This window comes from Penicillium chrysogenum (genome assembly GCF_028827035.1).
Source record: "Penicillium chrysogenum strain IBT 35668 chromosome Unknown utg000005l_segment0_segment0, whole genome shotgun sequence".
In the NCBI taxonomy this organism is placed as follows: Eukaryota; Fungi; Ascomycota; class Eurotiomycetes; order Eurotiales; family Aspergillaceae; genus Penicillium; species Penicillium chrysogenum.
In genome coordinates, this window is record NW_026622753.1 from 1,730,149 (window position 1) to 1,751,218 (window position 21,070).

The 21,070-nt window shown below is 50.3% G+C and overlaps 6 protein-coding genes across 6 annotated transcripts; 3 read left to right on the top strand and 3 right to left on the bottom strand.

The window, feature by feature from the left end:
• Positions 1-19: 19 nt before the first annotated feature.
• On the bottom strand, positions 20-2,242 carry N7489_009056 (glycoside hydrolase family 95 protein; the record flags this gene model as incomplete). The annotated part of the gene is made up of 1 exon (XM_056714806.1): positions 20-2,242. One exon carries the CDS (start codon positions 2,240-2,242, stop codon positions 20-22), a length of 2,223 nt encoding a protein of 740 aa, XP_056562428.1.
• A 739-nt stretch (positions 2,243-2,981) lies between these two features.
• Positions 2,982-4,651, top strand: N7489_009057 (putative MFS sugar transporter protein; the record flags this gene model as incomplete). The annotated part of the gene is made up of 2 exons (XM_056714807.1): positions 2,982-3,956; positions 4,010-4,651. The coding sequence occupies 2 exons, from the start codon at positions 2,982-2,984 to the stop codon at positions 4,649-4,651; spliced, it is 1,617 nt and encodes a 538-aa protein (XP_056562429.1).
• A 2,162-nt stretch (positions 4,652-6,813) lies between these two features.
• Positions 6,814-7,140, top strand: N7489_009058 (uncharacterized protein; the record flags this gene model as incomplete). The annotated part of the gene is made up of 1 exon (XM_056714808.1): positions 6,814-7,140. One exon carries the CDS (start codon positions 6,814-6,816, stop codon positions 7,138-7,140), a length of 327 nt encoding a protein of 108 aa, XP_056562430.1.
• A 1,233-nt stretch (positions 7,141-8,373) lies between these two features.
• N7489_009059 (putative sensor histidine kinase/response regulator) lies at positions 8,374-15,472 on the bottom strand (the record flags this gene model as incomplete). The annotated part of the gene is made up of 2 exons (XM_056714809.1): positions 8,374-12,433; positions 12,489-15,472. The coding sequence occupies 2 exons, from the start codon at positions 15,470-15,472 to the stop codon at positions 8,374-8,376; spliced, it is 7,044 nt and encodes a 2,347-aa protein (XP_056562431.1).
• Positions 15,473-16,649: 1,177 nt separating this feature from the next.
• On the top strand, positions 16,650-18,190 carry N7489_009060 (uncharacterized protein; the record flags this gene model as incomplete). Its single annotated transcript, XM_056714810.1, has 2 exons — positions 16,650-17,143; positions 17,224-18,190. 2 exons carry the CDS (start codon positions 16,650-16,652, stop codon positions 18,188-18,190), a joined length of 1,461 nt encoding a protein of 486 aa, XP_056562432.1.
• Positions 18,191-18,642: 452 nt separating this feature from the next.
• N7489_009061 (uncharacterized protein) lies at positions 18,643-21,033 on the bottom strand (the record flags this gene model as incomplete). The annotated part of the gene is made up of 1 exon (XM_056714811.1): positions 18,643-21,033. One exon carries the CDS (start codon positions 21,031-21,033, stop codon positions 18,643-18,645), a length of 2,391 nt encoding a protein of 796 aa, XP_056562433.1.
• Positions 21,034-21,070: the final 37 nt, after the last annotated feature.

Sequence of the window (21,070 nt, forward strand, 5' to 3'; positions counted from 1 at the left end):
TTTATAAGACGTGCAACATCTAGTTGATCTTATGCTCACCACCACCAGTAATCTCTACTTGTACCTCGTTGAAGTAAACAACCACAGTCTCTCCACGCTCCGAAAGTATAGTCACTCCACCTACAACACGGCCATTTTCGAAATTAAATTGTAGCTCAAACCCTCCGCGCGCCCGCACTCCCCGGATCGATCCAGTCCAGTCCTTCGGACACGCTGGTAGGATGCGAATTACCCCAGGCTCGTGGGATTGGACCAGCATTTCGATAATGCCCGCCCCACCACCAAAGTTGCCGTCAATCTGGAATGGAGGGTGGCTGTCCAATAGGTTGGGCAAAGTCGATCTAGATAAGAGCAAGTCCAGATGCCCGCTGCATGCCTCAGCTTCGAGCAAACGTGCATGTAGGTTAAGCAGCCACGCACGGCTCCAGCCAGTGTGGCCGCCACCATGTTCCGCACGTCGACGTAAAACTACCCCACACGCTTCTGCTAACTGGGGAGTTTGTGCTGGCGTGATTGCATTCCCGGGGTGTAGGGCCCATAGATGGGACGTGTGACGGTGTCCGGGTTCGACCTCGGCGTAGTCGCTGGCCCACTCCTGTAGATACCCAGCAGGAGAGACTCGCATAGGCGGGATGCGGGACCTTGTAGCTTGAACTGCTGGAAGAAGGGCGTCTTCGAGACCGAGACTCTTTGCACAGGATTGGAAGGCGTCCAGAATAGCATCAATGATTTGGATATCGATCGTTGAGCCTTCACATAATACGCCTTTTTGTCCCTTGCCGTCGTAGAACGAGTTCTCCGGAGAAGTAGACGGACTGGTGACAAGGTATTCACCATTGGCGTCTTCGATCAGGAAGTCGAGGAGAAACTCCACACATCCATGTAAGGTAGGGAACATCCGACGAAGGAAATTTTGATCGCCTGTGTATCGGAAATGATCCCAAATGTGGTAGCAGAGCCAGGCTCCACCCAGAGGCCAGATGCTTGCCGGCATCCATCGATCGAAGGGGGCTGTATCAGCCCAGATATCAGTGTTCGGATGGGCTGTCCATCCTCGACATCCGTACATGATCCTGGCTGTAACTTTGCCAGGTTCAACCATGCGCTCCAGCAGATCAAACAGAGGAAGTTCGCACTCTGATAGGTTACACATATTTGCAGACCAGTAGTTCATTTGAAGATTAACATTGATGGTGAACCTGGAGCCCCATGCCGGATGGAAGGATGGGTTCCAGATACCTTGGAGGTTTGCAGGAAGTGATTTATGTCCATCCCGACTACACGATATCAGAAGATAGCGGTTGTAGTTGTGATAGAGTGCAATGAGCCCCGGGTCTCGAGAAGACTTTAGACGTTGGTCAGTTGGGATTTCAGGAGAGTCCGGCCCAAGTTGCAATTCCATTCGGTTGTACAGACACTGGTAATCCGCAACATGACGGGCGCGAAGATCCTCCAAAGGGAAGCCCAAGGCATTTTCTGCATCTTGCTTTGTTCGCTGATCAACGTCTTCGTGTCGAAATGTAGTTTGCGCCGCAACGACCAGCAGTGCATCACTGGAGTTCACCACCAGATTATTTCCAATCTTGGTAATTGTACTGTCAGCACCATCGCAACGAATTGATACCATGCAGCACGCTCGATTACTGTTATTGCCCCCAGGAGTGACATGCATGGTAATAGAGTTGCCAGTAGCACTGACGTCGTCAAGCCATTCGTGTGTTTCAAATTCCAACTCACTCATGCGCGTCAAGCGAACGACAAACTCAGCCCTGCTCGACGAATACATTCTGATCGCAATCACATCGTCTGGGTAACTGGCGAGGACTTGACGTTCGTAGCGAACGCCCTGGTACTCATAACTGACATGCGCTGTAGCACTTGTGAGATCCAGCGAGCGTCGATAGCCTGTAACCTGACTGGGGTCATGTCCCAAATCCAGGAACAGGTTTCCCAGCGGCTCATAGTTCCGCTGGCTGCTCGGGTTAGCGAAAAACGCCAGCTTGGCGATCTTCTCAGCTTCGGCATGATTTCCCGCGCGTATAGCCTCTCTCAAGCGCGGGAGATACTCGAGGGCGTCCTGCGGATTGCGATCTTGTGGTCCTCCATACCAAACTGAATCCTCATTGAGCTGTAGCATTTCGGTGTCGGTGCGTCCATACACCATGGCGCCTAGGCGGCCATTCCCGACTGGTAGGGCTGAATTCCAGTCCTCCGCAGGTTGCTGGTACCATAATTCCGACATTTCCAATGATATTTAATGCGTCTGGTCTGCTGGTATGTATTGGGTTGATGTATCAATATGGACTAGTCCTGGGGGAAAAGGCGGCAGTTCGGTCCGTCAACCGCCAGTTTTGAGCAGAACGGGCTGAGAGACCCCGAGTCAGGTAAGTCAAAGGAGCTAGAGATTGTCGGAATAATTCAAGAAACCGACTTGATTTGCCAAATGCAAAGGAGTCCGGGTAATTCTGCAAAGCGCCAGCTCTAACCCTTTCCCCGGCTGTTCTCCCCCCAAGACTATCATTTTCTTTGTTGATCTGGGGTCGACGCGGCCACTCCAGACTAACATTGGTGAAAGATCCGATATCCCAGTCAACCCGACGATAGTTTCCCCCGCACTCGCATCTCACTGGTGGGAAATTAAGACACATGGCGAGGAAAGGCAATTCAGAAATTGGCGTACAAAATGTACAACGTGACCCCCATCAGTCACCAATCGCTGTCCATCCTGGCAGATATAACACGCCACGAGCTAATCTACATACAAGCTCATGTCTTCTCCGTGGCGAAATAGGCCGCTTGATAACATCCCTGATGCCGACCGCTAGTTCGTCGCCCCCTAGCTTCTCGAGATGGCTTCAACGAAGCAGAAATACCCCGGCATATCCCCGCTCTTAGCTCAGACTTGACTACAGCTCAAGGGTCATAGACCCATATTTCTCTACTCTTTCAAGTTCATTCGATCGAGCTCCCCAAACGCAACAATGACCTCGGATACTGCCTTTGTACAGGCCAAACTGGACAAGAGCGAAGATCTGGAACATATTGAGGAGATTGCCCTGGCACGGGTGACAGAAGAGGACCTATGGAAGTTGTCCAAGGATTCTCTAACTCTGCGGTCATGGACCGGAGTCCGTCTGGGTCTCATCATGTTTATTCATGGTTGCAACCAAGCTGGCTTTGGAATCGACTGGGGAGTCATCAGCGGTGTTAATGCTTTGAGTCAATGGCATGACTACTTCGGTTTCGAGAGCAGTGGTGGCACATATGGTTTGATCAATTCTCTGATGCAGATTGGTATCGTCTGCGGAGCACCCTTCATGGGCTTGGCGGACGTGATCGGTCGCCGTGGAATCAATTTCGCCGGCAACGCCATTGTCATCTTCGCATCTCTCATGCAAGGTCTCGCCACGAACCTGCCGATGTTCATGGCCGGTCGGTTCTTCATGGGCTTCGGCACTTCGCTCATGTCAAGCTCTCAGTATATCGGCGAGATTTCGCCTATACATCTGCGTGGTCTTATGGTCGGCTTTTTCGGGGCATGTTTCCAAGTAGGGAGTCTTGGTATATTGGGTGCCATGATTGGACTTACCGAGTTGCCTGGTAACAACTCCTGGCGTGTTCCCCTCATACTCGAGGCTTTATTCCCCACTATAGTGTGCGTGGGGATATACCTTTTAACTCCCGAGTCGCCCCGTTATTATGTCTTGAAGGGCGATCGCCAAAAGGCCAAGGAAGTCATCGCCAAGTACCACACCACTAGCACCGACCTCAATCAGCCCATTGTCGACATCGTAGTAAGACAGATTGAAGAGTCTCTTGAGAACGACCAGACGGGCTACAGGGCCGCTTGGGACTATCGGGTCTTCTTCACCAAGACAGCCCGTTTTCGACTGCTGGTTCTGTTTCTGTATTCGCTCTTCCAGCAGTGGAATGGAGGTGGTATTATCACGTACTATGTGAGTGATTAGACAGAAGGATACCTTATTAAGTCGTTAATAACTTTTTTTAGCTGGTTCCTTCGTTAGAGCAACTCGGCATCAACGGCGACAAGCAGCAACTCGGTATCAACATGGGCACCACCGCAGTCTATTTCGTCTTTACGGCCGTTGGCGCACTTATAATCGATAAGTTCCGCAGACGAACCATGATCTTTATCGGTCTTATCAGCATGATTGTTTTCCAAACGGCTACGACTATCACCTCATGGCAGTACAGTATCCATGCCACTACAGCGACGGCGGCGCTGAGCATTCTCTGGATCTTCCTTTACCAGACCTTCTCAGCGACATTTGTGGCGACCATGCACAACTTGTATCCGATTGAAATTCTCTCCCTACCACTTCGTGCCAAGGGAATGGGTCTTTACGGTCTGATCCAGGGAGGTGCCGGCGCCGCGCAGACTTACGGAATTAGCGTCGGTATTGCGAAGGTCGGGTATAAGATTTGGGTCGTGTATATCGTGTACAATTCGATCCAGCTGGTCTTGTCGTGGTTCTTATTCCCAGAGACTAGCGGTCTGTCTCTGGAGGAGATCAACACGGTGTTTGAGACCCCGGGAGTCCACCCGGTGAAGATGTCGTTGGATATCCAGAAGGCCAAGAAAGCGAGGGCGGCGGCGGGCCGGGATGAAGAGGGCAGTGCGGACCGTTGAACATTCAGTAGCAGAGAAGCTGTTTTATTAAGGGGAGAAGAAAATATGATTTGATGTATACTTCCCGTCATTGTTTCAGCTCCAAGCTCTAGATTAAAAGCAAAACTTTAGAGCTGTCGTTTCCGAATCAATGATGAATGTAGACAAGTTGCAGGCCTCTCCCCAACATTACACATAGATCAAGATAAATGCACAAGTGGAACAGTTGAAACGCGTCGGACCCGACACTGTGCCTACCCGTCGGAGAGGTGCTTGTTCTGTTACACGGTTTCCGTCCTCTGTCTTCTCAAACGTATATGAGACATCAGAAACAGCTTTGAAATATTTTGCACCCCTACCAACTTCGTAAAAGGATGGTGTTGAGTTCAGATTTAAGGTGAGATCTACAAATTGGTTGATATCAGATGATCTCGCGAGCCCTAAAAGGGCCCAGACCTTCTTCAAGCCCATTTCCCGTTGGGATACCTAGGTACCTTATGGAATCACTTTTTTCTCCGAGACTCATCGCCACCAGTCCAGTATTAAATTACCATAGGTCCCCTACGTGTCGGCCTGCAGCGTCGCACAAACAAATCAGGTACCGAGTTAGGACCTTTTGCACTCTGATCCCTTTTTGTAGCCTCTTGTTAACAGGGAGACTATTCCGATAGTTTGACCCTTCTATTGCTATCATGTGCTTTGTTAAGAAAAATAGAAATAAAACGGTCAACGGGCTTCCTGCAGTTCTGTAGTGTCACAGATGACCCGGTGTGGGTGCTCTGCAGCCCTAATACGGTTATCCTTGGAAGAATTGGATGGTGACGCAAGCCAAAAAAGAGACAAAAAGAGACTATGTGGCTGAGAAATATAGTTCGGTTGGTTCATGGGGCCTTGCTTTTTCTTTTTTTTATTTGAACTGAAGATGTATGTCACTGGTTATAGTAGAGAAAAGGCCAATGGTGTTGGGAGAATTGTCAATTACTTAGAGCCTGGGCCAGACACCGTATCGATACAAGTGACATTGACTAGGAGATTCCAGCTCTTCTCTGCAGATACCGAAGGTTCCTGAACAATAGTCGATATTGAGATCTTCATGAAGAGCATGGAGGAGAGAGAGGACAGGTAAAGTGGAAATGACGGGCAGGCTACATCAACTCTATTTTCGTGTAATCCGGTACTCGCCTCCCATTGACCCTCGTGGCAATGGTATAGAAATGCTAAACTTCTTTTTGATTGTCTCTCAGCTGAAGACAATCCGGATCGGATGGTTTGATGCAAACAGTCATCTGTCCTATAGGCATCGAGATATAGAAGAATACGTAAATGTACGGAGTACACACAATATACAGATATCGTCTCATCTACAGATCTTGATACACAGAGATGCGCGCACGGCCATACGGACCGAGACGGGACTGCATCTGCCGATTGATGACCCTTCCAGCAAAATTCCTAGAGTCATGCACGTCCGGTTGTGCGGTCTGGCGATTCAAACATGGTGTCACCATAGCTTTTACACTAAAAGCGCCAGACAAGGCGGGAGCCCAGATTGATTGGCTCGGCTTCTCATCACGAGACAGATGGCACTGTCGCCAAAAAGCAAACGGGTCATCGCCGCTCAACACGGGATGCGCAGCGCCATACTTCGAGTACCGTTGTTAGAGGCACGAATACAAAGTTTTGGCGTGAAGAAGCCGTTAGGGTTTGTTGAGATGCTCCTATATGTGTATGTGCATGTGTCTTTTGATCTCCTTCTCTTTCTGGGATGGTCCAATTGTGGCCATGCCCCCTTTTCTGCGCGTTGAGGGGGAATTGAGTGTGATACATCCGGCACGTCGGGTATTAGAGGGGCGATGTTTTCTTTCGATAATGACGGTGAGTATGATCTCGTTATGATATAATCAATCGGAGATTTCTCTTGCATTTCCCTAGCTCTTTTTGGTTCTTAGTTTGCAGCCCTTCCTTTCGCCATATTTATATGTTTGCTTCAGGTTCTAGGCGTGGCATCGAATCACTCGCTTCATCTTTCGACATATATACATACTTTGTTTGAATATAATACCGTGCATATTCTCTTCGCTCCTTCCAGACTCCCACATTCCGTTGCCAAAACAGAGCTATAAATCTAGTTTGTTGCCTGCTACATCGACAACCTTTCCCCTTCGCTCGTGGTCCAGTCCAAGATGCCACCAAGGACTACACAAGACAACATGGTGCCCGAGGCAAAAGGAATCAAGTACGACGAATGCGAGATGGCTCTTTTCCGCGCCAAACTATCGTATCATGCCACGATTGACGAACGAATGGCCTCTCAGAACTCGAATCTGACTTCGATCGCGGAAGCCCAGGCTCGAATCCTCAAGGGATGGGAAATACAGATGCAGGGCACAAAGGATTTGGCTGGCAAGAACGAAGGTCGCTCTGCAAGTGATAAAAGAGCAATGGCACAATACGAGTGGAGATATACGGCGTTGGAGAACGCCGCAACAAAGACTACTGGGAAGGGATAGCGACAAAAGTGCTTTTCTGTTTTATTTCCTTTTCATCTTGCTATTTGCGCCATTGAATGATACGAAGGCATTGCTGGCGTTGGTTTAGAAGCTTTACGGCTTAGTTTGATGTGTTCATGTTGAAATACTAGTTTTTCACTCTGATACCTGCTCCCATGGTCTGGGGATGACCTTATGCATCCCCTCATGCATCCTGATTTACGATATTCCATGTTCTATAATGATCCCTCTCTCCTGTTTGTCGGCTATGTCTAGGAACAATCATAAGATTGAATTCGTGATCGCAATCCTGAATCCTGAATCCTGCATCTCTGACTCGAGAAAGAATTCGTTGAATGTCACACAGGCAGGTTGGTCAACATGTCAACAGTAACGAAGTACACCTCATGTGTACTCATGCAAAGGACTCGGGTGTCCCATTTGGCGAAAGACATTCGGGATACATGGGAATCAGCAATCAATCCACGAATGGCTGCGTCATTGTATGACTTTGTGTACGAACACCGGTAGATACCATGCTTGACTTGATTTCCCCTCATCGCATCTCACAACTACTTCTCTGACTGCTACATTGATACACAACACTGTCTGGATGACATACCATATAATAGGAATACCCGATGTAAGGCGGCTATTGTCGCCCGTATCTGTGGAATAGTGGTATCGAGAGCGTAGCAGAACCAATTGCAGGTCTTATTGGCTGGATTGTTAAATTCCGACGAACTCCGGGCTCTTCTGTGCACGTTGTGCAGGAAAGCTATCACTGCCACAGTAGGCGCAGTAGGCGCAAATTGGATCCTTTCGATTCCTATGGCGAGGATACTAGGGTGTTCGCCCACCCTTGTGCCCAATGGTGTCAAGCGATTTCCCATCTTTGGCCGCCATGCTTAGGCTTTTGTCTGACACCATGGGAATTATGTATAACTATACCTGATCTTCTATATGTAAGTAACGGATTATGTTAGAATTTCCAATGTAGAACGTCTACCTGATCAGATTGAAGAAGTATGTTATTGATCATGATTATAAGCAGAGAATAGCATCGTCCAGAAAAAGGAAAAGGAAAAGAAAAACCAGGTGCACGATTCGTGGAATCAAGAAACATTAAAGAACTGCCTATGGTGAATGAGGCGAAAAGAAAACTAAAAGCCAAAGAGAGACAAACTCATCGAGCCAAATGACGCCTAGCTTCTATCTTTGCAAACTCGGGTATAAAATTAAAAATGCATGGACTCATTTCTTTTCCAGTGGAAATGGTTTCGGTTCATCCGAAGCCGAGGAAGAGTAACTGGTAGGTGTGCCCCCACCATCAATACTTGCTTTCGAACGTTTTTCTCGGATAGCAAGGCGAGACTTGGGATAGGATGGCGGCACAGGAGCGAGATATTTGTCCAATAGTTCGCTCAAGATGGGCGAGCGAACCGGTTTCGGGAGATAATTGTTCATGCCAGCCTCCAGGCATTTCTCGCGATCGCCTTCGATGGCACTTGCCGTCATCGCGATGACGAGGACTTCGTTGACATTCGGGTCGGGATCCCGGCGCAGCTCGCGGGTCGCGTTGTATCCGTCGAGAGTGGGCATCATCACGTCCATGAGAACCACGTGGAATGGGTTGCCTTCTTGGGAGCTCGCACGCAGAGCATCGACGGCTTGTTTGCCGTCGCTGTATGCGTTACACTGGAGGCCAAGCCCAGTGACGAATTTGACGGCGATCTTTTGGTTGATTGGGTTGTCTTCGGCAATGCACACTCGGATTTGGTCACGGGGGATTTGGGTGAGGTCGCGAGCTGAAGACCGACGCGCTTCGGTTTCTGCATTGCTCAGATCTTGTGACCATGCAGTCTTGACCGCCGTCTTCTTGGGTGCTTTGTTGAAGACCAGGTGGAATGTCACTGTCGTTCCAACTCCAGGTTTCGATTCAAGCCAAATAGCTCCACCGAGAACGTCTTCAATAATAGCTTTACAGATTGACAGGCCAAGGCCACTACCGCCATATGATCTTTCCGTGGATGCATCAGCCTGTGAGAATGGTCGGAAAAGACGAGCCTTTTGTTCGTCCGGAATACCGATGCCGGTGTCGGAGACTGAGCATTCAAGGCGAACCCGACCTTTGCCCTCGCGCGCAACTCTCGCTTTGACCGTAACTGACCCGGCAGGAGTGAACTTGTAACTGTTGCTGAGAAGATTCATGAAAATCTGGTGGAGACGAACCGGGTCGCCAAGAACGACGAGCTCTGGTGGTACCTTATCGAGGTTCTCGATGGTCTCTAGGCCTCTGTCGCGATGCGTGTATCGCAAAGCACGGATAACTTCCGATATCGTCTGTTTCAGATTGAGTGGGACCGTGGAGATCTTCATTTTCCCAGCCTCGAGCTTCGAGAAATCGAGAATGTCGTTGATGAGGGTGAGTAAGGTATCAGCACACACGCGAATCGATTCAACGTATTCATCTTGCTCCTTGTCGAGGTAAGTGCCCTTGAGAAGTTCCGACAGACCAATCACGCCGTTCATCGGAGTACGCAGATCATGAGAAATGTTGGCAAGGAAAATTGACTTGGCCCTTGCTGCATCTTCCTTCAGCTTCACGTTGTGCTTGGCTTCGGCCTCCGCAATCTTTGCCTTCTGTTCAGCCTCGCGTGCCAATGCCAATGCACGCTTCTGAGACTCAATCATGGAAGCATTCTTGGCGCTGACCTTGCGAATTTCACGGAAGAGCAATGCATTGGACAACGAAATACCAATTTGGTTGCAAAGCAAATGCAGGACCACAACGTTGCGCTGTGTGAACCAATTGGGTTTTCCTTCCAGATGAATGACGCCGAGAAGGCGATCTCCTTGCACGACTGGCAATGCGATGACAGACCGACCCGTCGGGAAGTTTGCCAGGTAGGTCTCACTTACGTTAGAAAACCGCTCATCTTCAAGCACATTGTGAACAAGAACTTCCTCCTTTGTGCGCATGACATAGTCCGAGATATGTAGGGCCATCCGATCCTCCATTTCTGAGAAGGGGAGACCTTCTGGGAATGATTGCTGGCCCTTTTCAGAATCGCCTGCTGCGGCAATTGCAAAGCCGTTGTTGTCATCAAAGTCGGTAGCAATGATGGCGAAATCGGAACCGTTGCAAGACTCCAAGATGATCTCAAGCATTTTCATGAAAAGCTTGTCAATTTGAAGCTCAGACGACATGACTTGGCTGGACTCGAGAATGCTGGACAAGTCAATAATGTCTAGACCGACACTTGATATGTCTAGAGACCGTTCTCCGGCAGCAACACCATTTTGCTCGATCCACTGTTGTCTCCTCTCGTCTTCTTCCATCTGCTGGGGGATCAGGACCTCTTCTTGCACAACATCACGGCTAATCTCCAGGAGCGAATCAATAGTCTGACAGCCAACGTCCACTGTCTTTGCAGACGTAGCCGTCTTGAGCAACCATTCATGTTTTTCAGCAAGCTGCGAGGATTTGCCACCAGCGCCAATAGAGCTCCATGAAGCGATGGCATCTTGGATCACAGCACGAGCCGCCCTCTTTGCTCCACGTCTAACCAAAAACTCGCCCTGCAGCTCAAGGGCCAAGGCTTCTTCAAGGGGCCAACCATGAATTTGGCAATGGTCGATCGCAGACTCGAAGCCCTGGATGGCAGCGCTATGATCGTTGCGAACCTCGGAGATTAGGGCTTCTAAAATTAGAGCCCACATGCCATAGTTCGCTTCGGATGCAGCTCGAGCAAAATCAATTTCGGCCTTGTATTCTAAAACCGTGTCCATCTTGCCGTCGAGATAGCCTTGCGAGGGATTGTCGTTATGAAGCGTGAGGAGTGAGGCTGCCAGATAGAAATAAATAAGGTAGGACACACGTGCGGACCAGAGCCTGTGCCTGGTGAACAAAAGTTGAGTACCGACTTGGATTGTTCTAGTGTGGTGACCGAACATGAACAGTGGGATCATGGCAAGACCCCAGTAGATGCCACGGGGTCTATCGGCGTTGCTGGAGTTAACATCTAAGTGCAGCATATACTCAGTTGTGTTGTGATTGGCGTCCGACATGATGCTGTCGGCAGATCGGAAGTCGGTCTTGCCTTGCAGAGCGCGCGCAACTTGCTGAACAGCAATAAGGCTAGCTCCACCGCGAGTATCTTGTTGCCACTTGGGAATCTCTTCAGGAGTCTCCACGCAGAAAGCTTCCAGCTGCGCCATGTCTTGACCTAAATACAATCGTGTCATGGCCATTGATGAGATGCTTATCAGTGTAAGATATGGGTCACCCATTGAGAAAGAAGCCTCGAGGGAAGCTTCCAAGGCTGGTAGTGTTGATGCCATGGGAACACGTAAATGGCTGACGTAGAGATTATGAACGATCGAGCCTCTGCTCTGAGTGGACAAATCAGGGCAGTGTTCGAGCAATTCCAGAGAAAGATCGCTAAGTTTTATGCCAAACTCGCTGTCTTTGAAGCGGCTCAAGGCGATCATGGCAAAATGGGAACAACCTATTGCGATCGGTGTGAACCCACCCTTGAAGATATGAATGTTCATCTTCTCAAGTGCCATCCGATAAAAAGTCAATGCATCGTCCCAGTACGTAACTGTCATCGCTTCGGACATGACTGCGGCGATAGTCTCTATAGTGGGGTCCTTCGAGACCGGCTTGCGAACAATAGATCTCATGTCAGCAGTCTCAAGATAAGACTTGAGCCGAAGATAGGCAGCATCGCACTCCTCATATGTTGTAGGTTCACGAAGATGCACGCCGAGTTCATCAAGGCAGGTGAGAAGTGATTCCATCGAGCGGTGATGATCGCCTATCTGAGCAAAGATTTTCGCTTTGATAATCCAGGCTCTTGACTTGCTTACGGCATCCTTGCCATGAACAAACACCTCGTTGATCAACTGGAGTGCGTCGTCATTGTGACCTTGAGACCACGACATCTCGGAGGTTGTGATGAATAGCCGCATGGTTTCATCGTAATAAACATCTGGTTGGAGATCGTTCCACATATCATCCTGAAGTAAAGCGATGGCATGACGGAAGTACCAAAGTGCGGAAGGCCGCGCGCCCGACTGGAAAGCGGTTTGTCCAGCATCCCATAAGATCCGTCGATATTCGAGCCGTCTGCTGACGCGAGACTTGATAGTTGGTGATGCAAGTGCCACATGATGTGCCATCGAATAGCGACTACGATGGTCGTGGTAATATTTCATCAGCGCTTGTGAAACGATGAAATGCATCTTCTCTACATTTCGACTCTCGCTCAAAGAAAGAGCAGCCTGTGCAAGTCGTTCATTGGCGAACCTAGGAAAATTAGTTAAAAGCTCCCTACAGCAGTAACCAACCGTAGATAGCTCACCTAAACTCATCGTCGGTCTTTCCTGTATTCAAGAGGTTTGCTTGAACCAAAAACTGCAATCCAACAACTATATCACCTTCTGATTGTCTGATAAGTGTGACATTTTGCGGCGTTGTGAGATCAACATCGTCGTCGTCATTGCTCGAATAAAGAAATTCGCTTGTTAAGAGCTTTTGCACCAGGGAAAACGAGAACGGACTACCCAGGAGAGCTCCCCAGACCATGATTGATCGAGCAGCTTGGGGGATGTCCTGAAGACGCTTGGTGAGAAATCCCAGGCCAAGCCCTTCGCCGTACACAGGAGCCACAAACTCGGTAAATATCCGGTCAAGGTCGAATAGCCACTTTGAGTCCTTCCACGAATACCAAATGCAGTTTGTTCTGTAACAAGTCTCGAGCATTACCCGAACGTAGAAGGGATTTCCTCGGCTCTTCTCCTGGATGACCGCGCAGAGTGGTGTCAAGGTTTGATCAGGTTTCTGGTGCATTGTCGTTGCTACAATTTCCATGACATGCTTCTCTTCGAGAGGCTCGAGTGCGATTCGCGTGATCGTGGGTAGATCTTCCTCAAACAGAGATCTCACCTGGTCAGATGGAATCTCATCCTTGCGACTTGACAATATAAGGACACAGGGGAGCTTTGCTTTGATGATTTTCATTACCAAGTCCAAAGTTTCGTCATCTGCATGTTCGAGGTCATCGAGGCATATAGTGATCAGTTTGAAATGACACAACGTTCGCAATATCTCAAGGAATGTCTCCATGAGGCGCATGTTCTTCGAAGCAGCATTTGCCAAAAAGAAATCTTGGGAAGTCTGCCCTTGATCCAGCCCGGGGATGTTGACGTGCTTGGATGGCTCACCCTTATCTGGCATGAGAAGATTGGCTTTTGCCTCAGTCGGTCTGTATTTCGCGCCAGGGGACATCAGCTGCTCGGGAAGATCCAAAACTCTGTGCAGAGTAGGCCACATCGGTCGCAGGGCCATTCTAACATTATTGTGGTAATCTGTGGTGACATCGCGCTCAGAGAAAATTTGGCGCAAAAGACTGGCCAATAGTTTTGCAAAAGGTTCGAACGGGACACGTTTGGCTCGGTCCAGACGAGTAATCGCTATGCATCCGAGTTTGCGAACTGTTGGCTGTATCCGATTTAAGAGGTCCGTTTTCCCAATCCCAGCGGGGCCGCTAATTGTGATCACTTCGCAGCGCTCACTGCGGCGGGACTTCCCATTATTCTTCGGTTTATTCAAGGAATGCAGCGATCCCGATTGACTAACAGTATGGTTTGTTGATGGTTGACTCGGAGGACCGATGGAGGGGTGGCTATCGCGGTCTGTATTATGGGAAGACCGAGAATGCGATGGGCTCTTGACTCTGGTGGAAACTGCTCCTGGGCTGTGGCAATACGCATCGGTGGCAATAGTATGCTTCGGAGTGGAAAACGACGTGTCACTACCTGGCGCAGATTCATGGGTGGTCACTTGTGCGAGGTGATGACTGGTGGCATTAGAAGACGATCGAGGAGGCAGGTTGAAGGAGCCAGAATCGCTAGAGACAGAAGCAAACTCGAGACTTTCGATACGGCTTTCAGAGATGGATGAAGCCGACGTGAGAGCGTGCATTGTACCAGGACTTTGGGTTCCGGCTTTAGCCAAGGCGGTCGCCTGGCGTTTGTTGACCTTTTCGATGATATTCATGATCTTGTCATATTCTTGTTGTCGCCCGAACATCTGTGTTGGGAGAGTGAAAAAGGAAGACACGTCTCCCTGCGCGACTTGGAAGTTGCTCAATGCCTCACTGTCACCATCGCCAAGTAATTTCGCAATATGTGTTAAGTCTCTTTTGACAGATGAGATTGTGTGATAGCGATCATGAACCACCTTTTGTGTCATTTTTTGAATCACAGCTGAGAGAGCATCCGGGACATCCATTCGTTTCCCAGATACAGGCACCAGCCTCTTCCCTAGTACGTTTTGTACCACATCAACGGGGTCGGTTCCTTCAAATGGCAACTTTCCCACCAGCATGGACCAGAAAAAGAGACCGAGCGCATAAATATCAGTGCGACTATCCGGCTCTGTGGGCATCCTCCCAGTCTGCTCTGGCGCAATAAATTGCAGCTTGTACTTTGCTCCGAGCTCGCGTGAAACGGAGGACCAGCCCTCGCTGAGAACGTTGTCAAATGATCTAGCACCGTTGCCGGTGTTTGCGAGCTTCACTGCGCCAGTCTCTGCAGAGAAATGGAACGCATCACCTCTGATTTCGCCGTGCACTGTCTTCAGACCATAATGTAGAATCTCTAGACAATCGCATGCCCCAATTGCAAAATCAAAAAAGGCTTGCAACGAGACCTGCTCGCTGGGGGTGGCATTGTTGTCTTCACCTCTGGACCCGGCCGCAAATGAGGCAGGGCCAAACGTAACCAGATCTCGCAACCGGTCATGGCCTGGAGACTCAAAAATTGCAACCAGCAGCGTCTTCGAGTGGCCATCATCTGGCTGCAACCTGATCAAGTCGACTGGTCGTATTGTATGATTGCAATCCGGGTCTGACGATTGTACAATCGACCTCAGCATGTGAAACTCTCGTTCGAGCCGAATAATGTTGGTGGAGATTCGCGCGATGACCGGTATCCATGTTTGATCTGTTTCTAGGCTATGGTGGTTGGAAAGAGAAATCTCACTGCTGGTTTCGCTGGCGCTCAGTCTTCGCAAGGCACGGGCGGATGGCCGGATCTCTGTGCGCGGGGAGAAGCGCGTGAGGCTCGACGGTCCGGAAGAGGCGGGATTTGAGGAGTCTGCAAGAGGAGTTAAAACGTCCGGCTCCAAGGCATGACGGTATCCTGAGATATGCCAGTGATTGTATGTCGAGTGAAACGGTTCGACCGCCTGATCCCAGGTATAGCCTGGCAACTGGCTTAATCGTTCGAAAAGTCGGGCCGGTGGAAGCGGCAAGTCATCGCCGAAAAGAGTACTCTCCTCCATCTCTCAGGTTATTGAGTTGTGTCCGCCCGACTTAGTCCCATGAACATGTCCCGGTTCAAATTGAGGTGGGGGATGAGGAGGGGAAAGCGGACATGAAAGATGCAAGCAGCCACAAGACAGACTAGGCTGAGTAAAATGTACAGTAAATAGGAAGAGAATTTTCGCCTTCAGGCGTGCAAAGTGAAGGCATCAAAAAGAAGAGCCTGAAACAAACCAGGGTGATTCTAGAATTGAAGATCATGAGGATGTTGGCCTGAGGCTGAGACTTAGTCATCTGTCAGGCGCAACCTTCCAAGGTTGGAAGCCCCAGGGCACCGGATTAGGGCGGCTGATTGGATTTCCGAGTTGGTCTTATATCGTTAATATGAGTATTTAGTGGGGTGTCAACATGTTCAGATCACTGAATAATTAGTGTCTGACATCATTATTGAGAAATGGGCTATGTTTTCTTTTCTGCTTCAAGTATTTGCGGCCCAACTACGGAGTATATATATAGGAAGCCAGAAACAGCCATATTTGACGATGTTTTTAACATAGGATTCGTATCTACTCTCAAGAATATCTATAGGACTCCCACCTGACTAGCTATCTCAGTTTACTGTGCATTATTGTCTCTCACACGGCTACCGTAATCGAACATTTCGCTTCCAACTTTGTTAGCAGAAGTTACGGAGGTACAGAAACTGTAGTTGATATGGTACTCTCCATAAGCGATGAAGACGGTACTGTGTGCCCATTTACCCTTCGATGACAACCTTGGAAGTATTGTCCACGGGTGTATAAGAATTTTTCCCAGCCAATGCTGCAATATCAACTGTTCAAGTCTATTCTACCTGTGTAGGCAGTCCATAATGACCGACCTAAGCTTATGGCTTAACAGTCTATTGATAAACTCGATGATCTGCACTACATGGCAACTCATGATATATACCAATGATACTCCGTACATATGTACTAATTAGACCAATCTGAGACATCGAAGCAACTCAGAATTAGGGCTTGTGGGGTATATACTCCACGTCCCGGACCTCGGCACTGACGCCACTCAGGCACTAAATCCTGTTTGGCGTCTTCCGAGGTTGAGATTTTAAGATCTTGTGGTCTTAAGATTTTCTTCTTCTCTCCTCCATTCCCATTATTTGCAGGAGCCAGCGCTCTAAGTCGCTCCCTTCGCACCATGAGTTCGCTTAGGGAACCTCTCGGCCTCTTAAAGGCGCTGCTGGCCCGCATCCCGCTGATCCTCAAGACCATCCTCCTGCATGGCATTCAAATGTCCCCCGTCAAGGGGAAACAGGACATGCGCACCGAATTAACAGTCGCCATTATTCGCTCATTCATGGCAACAAAAGCTCCACTCGGCAAAACCCAGAAACAAGGGATACGCGACCCTGGAGTCAAGGGCCCCATGTGGGTGTCCAAGGTGACCCTCCCGCAGCCCGAGGTCGACGTGCGCGACGCAGTACTACGCGCAATCGAAGATCTTAAGACAGGCGATGAGACATACGATATCCCCGCAACTGTCGCCGTCGAAGCCGAATGGACCGGCTACCGTGCCGGTGTTGGAAAGAAAACACCAGAGCCCGATCTCTCGGAAGAGGAGAAATACTACAAGCTGCGTGAGGAATCGCCATCGGACATGACGATCTTGTATTTCCACGGAGGAGCCTATTTGTGAGTGTCGCTCGACCCTCTAACAACGGTGCACATAGCTGACGCATCCATAAAAAATAAAGCCTTTTGGATCCTTGCAGCCACCGCGTCCCCGTCGCACACCTGTCCCACCTAACCGGTGCCCCCGTTTTCTCCGTGCGATATCGCCTCGCTCCTCAAAATCCCTTCCCAGCTGCCCTTGTCGACGCCTTAACAGCATACCTCTCACTCCTCCACCCACCTCCAGGCTCCCTCCACAAAGCCGTGCCAGCAAGCAAAATTGTCTTCGCTGGCGATTCCGCCGGCGGGAACCTGTCGCTGGTCCTCCTTCAGACACTCTTGACACTCAACCGCGCATCCCGCACAATCCGCTTCCGCGGCGAGGATGTGCCCATCGAACTACCTGCAGGCGTCGCTACCATCTCCCCATGGTGCGACGTGACGCGCTCCATGCCGTCTACCAGCAGCAATGCACACCTCGATTACCTCGGGGCACCGACTGGGCCTTCCAACGACCCGGCTGTCAAGACTCCGTTCACCCCGCTCCCTTTCGCGCCAGACGATATCTGGCCCACGTCCCCGCCTCGCGCTGACGTCTACTGCAACGCCAGCATGCTGAGCCACCCATTGGTGTCTCCGCTCGCTGCCCCGGCTGATCTCTGGAAGAATGCACCGCCTATCTGGATCTCGACTGGCGAGGAAGGCCTCACAGACGAGGGTCTTATTCTAGCGCGCCGCGTCTACCAGGCCGGTGTGCCCGTCGTTGCAGAGATGTTCGAGGGTATGCCGCACTGCCACGGGATACTTATGATGGACAGGCCAGCTAGCCATCGTTTCTTCGAGGGCTTTGCTGGGTTCTGTCGTGATGCTGTTGCTGGGCGGGTCGTGTCAACGGGATACCTCACCTGGTTAGGTTTCAAGCTGCTGTTGACAAAGGAGATCCCGATTGAAAAGGCCTGCGAAATCAGCGATGAGCAGGTTGAGGCCCTCATGCAGAGAATGACTGCTTGGAAGTCGGAGGGAGAGATCGAATTACAGAAGCAATGGCGTGCGACAGCTCGGTTGTGAGTCGTATATGGTTTTCTCTCCACATTTCGCATCATACCCTATTTGTACATATGTATTTTTGATGATTCTCATGACAAACCGGTCCTGTTATAGATGAGCGATAGCCCTAGAGGACCCAGTCTCGCCACTTTTTACTCGTTGGGCATTGATATAGTTACATATGTATCGAGAAGACTATAAATACTTGATTACTTTCTTAGAAAAAAAGGTCTCTGCAGTAACGAATTGCTACCTGGATTGCACTAGATAGTAGCCCAGACCATGCTGAATTAGAACCATGCTAAGAAATGAGTCCAACTCATGAGCGAAATGAAACTACCAAGAGCCACCGAAAAGCTACCCACCTGGTTCGGAGCGAAACAGGGCAAGGCAAACGTCGCGAGAACTTGTAGAACAACCCTGAAAACTAAAGATATTCATCATTGTCCATTGCATCCTCCCCCGACAGCCGGTCATTGTCCCACATCTGCGGGGGCGGGGGGGCGAGCTGACCAGACAGGCTGCACCGGTTGCACAGGCTGTGCATACTGGACCTGCTGTGGTTGAGGCACAGTGTTTTCAGGTGTGGGGGCTGACAGCCAAGGGAACGCAACTGGCGTACCATTGATGCGGATTTCGCCAACGATATTTCCAAGCTCCGGCGCGTCATCCACGTAACCATCCGAAAGACCCATCAATTGCGCCACAAGCCGAGAGAACGCAACGCAGATAGCGAAAATGGGCGTGACGATAACCGAAAGATGTGACCAGCGCCACAACATTGTGACAGTTACCCAGGGGTATACAGGCGCATCGGGCTGCAGGCAGTAGCCTTTGCAGCTTTCGGATATTTCGGGATGGCTGTACTGGTCCCACATCAGACATTCGATGATATACCACGAGAGTGAGATGATGATGAACCAGCCGAGCTTGGTGGGCCGAAGGCGCTGGGATCGCGGGCTCCGCTTCCACAGCCGAGGAAGAGGTATCGCGGCGTAGACTCGTCCATCAGATTGTGTGCCACAGCCTTTGCAGGATTCGCCTGTGTGCAAGTGTGATGACAGCGGGCTCTTCTTGGTTGAAGAATTTGCTTGCGATACAATTGCGGTGTCCCGTGTAACGTGATTTTCCAGCCCGTCAAGCCCTTTCTTGACTTCGTCGATATGTCTCATTAGAGAGTTGAGCTTGACATTCAATGAATCTAAGTCAACCACATCATGTCCTTTTGAATCGGCATTTTCGAGCTGGGCGAGGACGGCCTTTTCGTAAGCTTCGTCATCGTCCTCAACCTTGGTTTCACCTGCGCCGGCGTCCATAAATGCTTGAAGTGACTCGATGGTGTCATCTCCGAACTCGACATCTTTGCCGGAGCTGGCGTCCTCAATGACCGTCTCTAAGGCACTTTTAGCTAGATGGGGCCGCGTCAACAGGGGTCTTGGCTCCTTCCCAGGAAGTGGTCCAGGAAGGGGCTCTTTCTCGGCAGCCTGCGCGGGCTTCGGTTCCTCCGTTTTCGATTTGACATCCGTTGGTTTCGTAGGGGGCGCAATATCCTTGGTTTCGTTCGTTATGCGGGGGACGATGTCTTTCGTCAGATCATCGGGAAGCTCGACCTTCTCAGCCACCCGCTGGGTCATAGGAGTATCGATCCATGCGCCAGTTACCCGAGGGGTTTTATCATAAATTTTGCTTTCAAACAGTTTGACTGGCTCGGGGGTTTGGACTTGATCAATTTTGGGACTTTCGGTCCTGGAAAGTTTGCGTAGTAGATCCCTAGAGTCTCGCTTGCTTGGGCTGGGCCTCGCAAATGAGGAGTTTTTGAACACTGTGATAGGGGAATTGGGAATCGGCTCGCCGCCACTAGTGGGTGAAATCAGCTTCGGGCCAGACTGCACTTCCCCCAAGTCCTCTTTCGTTGCCTGCATATGCGGATTGGCGGAGCGTTCTTCAAGAGCACTTCTAGCAGAAATTGTGCTCCGCGCTGGAGAACCAGGAGAGGCTCGTGTGGGCCTGTGTTCCCGGGGTTCTGTAATAGTTGGCGACCAGCGCCGACGCGCTTTTTCCTCTTCTTCTGCCGAGACGCTCCGCTGGGTGGGCTTTCTCTCCCATTCTTGTCGGTGACCTGCGCGGAAACCCCAACCAGTGGGTATATTCGGCGAAGGAAGGCCGGTCCTGTCAGTCTCTGGCACAGGGTGATCCTCCACAACTTTATCTTCCATTCGTCTTCTTAAATTATCCGCCGTCAAGGCATCCCGTCCGACCTGAGCCCTGCTGAAGACTGGCGAGCGTTGGCCAGTGACACGCTTTAATCGCTCCTCGTCCTTGGTATAGTCCCTGCCCTTGCGGGATCGATGATTGCCGAGTTCATCGCCAAAACCAGCGTCGGAAAAGGGTCGTCCATTGGCAGATTCTCTGCTGTTGTTTGTGTCCTTTGCCCGGGATGATGGGGGCCGACTTCGGCTTCCGGAGCGTGCGCTGTACTGTGGCTCCCAGTCATAGTCGCGCACGAGATCAGCTAAAGCGTCATCTTCGTCAATTCGCCTATATGCGTCTTCGAGTTCTTTGGGAGGAGGAGAAGTCTGGGATATTGGCGACAACGCGTTAATCGGCTGCCGCTTCGACCGCGGGCTTGGGCTTGTCACGTAGTTGTATTCTTCGTCATACGTGGCGGACATTGCGGGTTTTGATGCGTCTCGAAACGCGTCGGCTAGAGATCTTGGGCGAATAGCGTGTCGTGGATGTGGACCATCTTCTTGAGGGGGTGATGGGAGCTTCGCTGGTATATCGTAATGGTCGAATTTCGAGGCGCGTCGGAAAGGTGACCGCTGTCTGTCTCGCGAGCCTCGATTATTTTTATCGAATGACATGACAGAAATACCCCTTGCAGCCTGCAGAGGGTTTGCA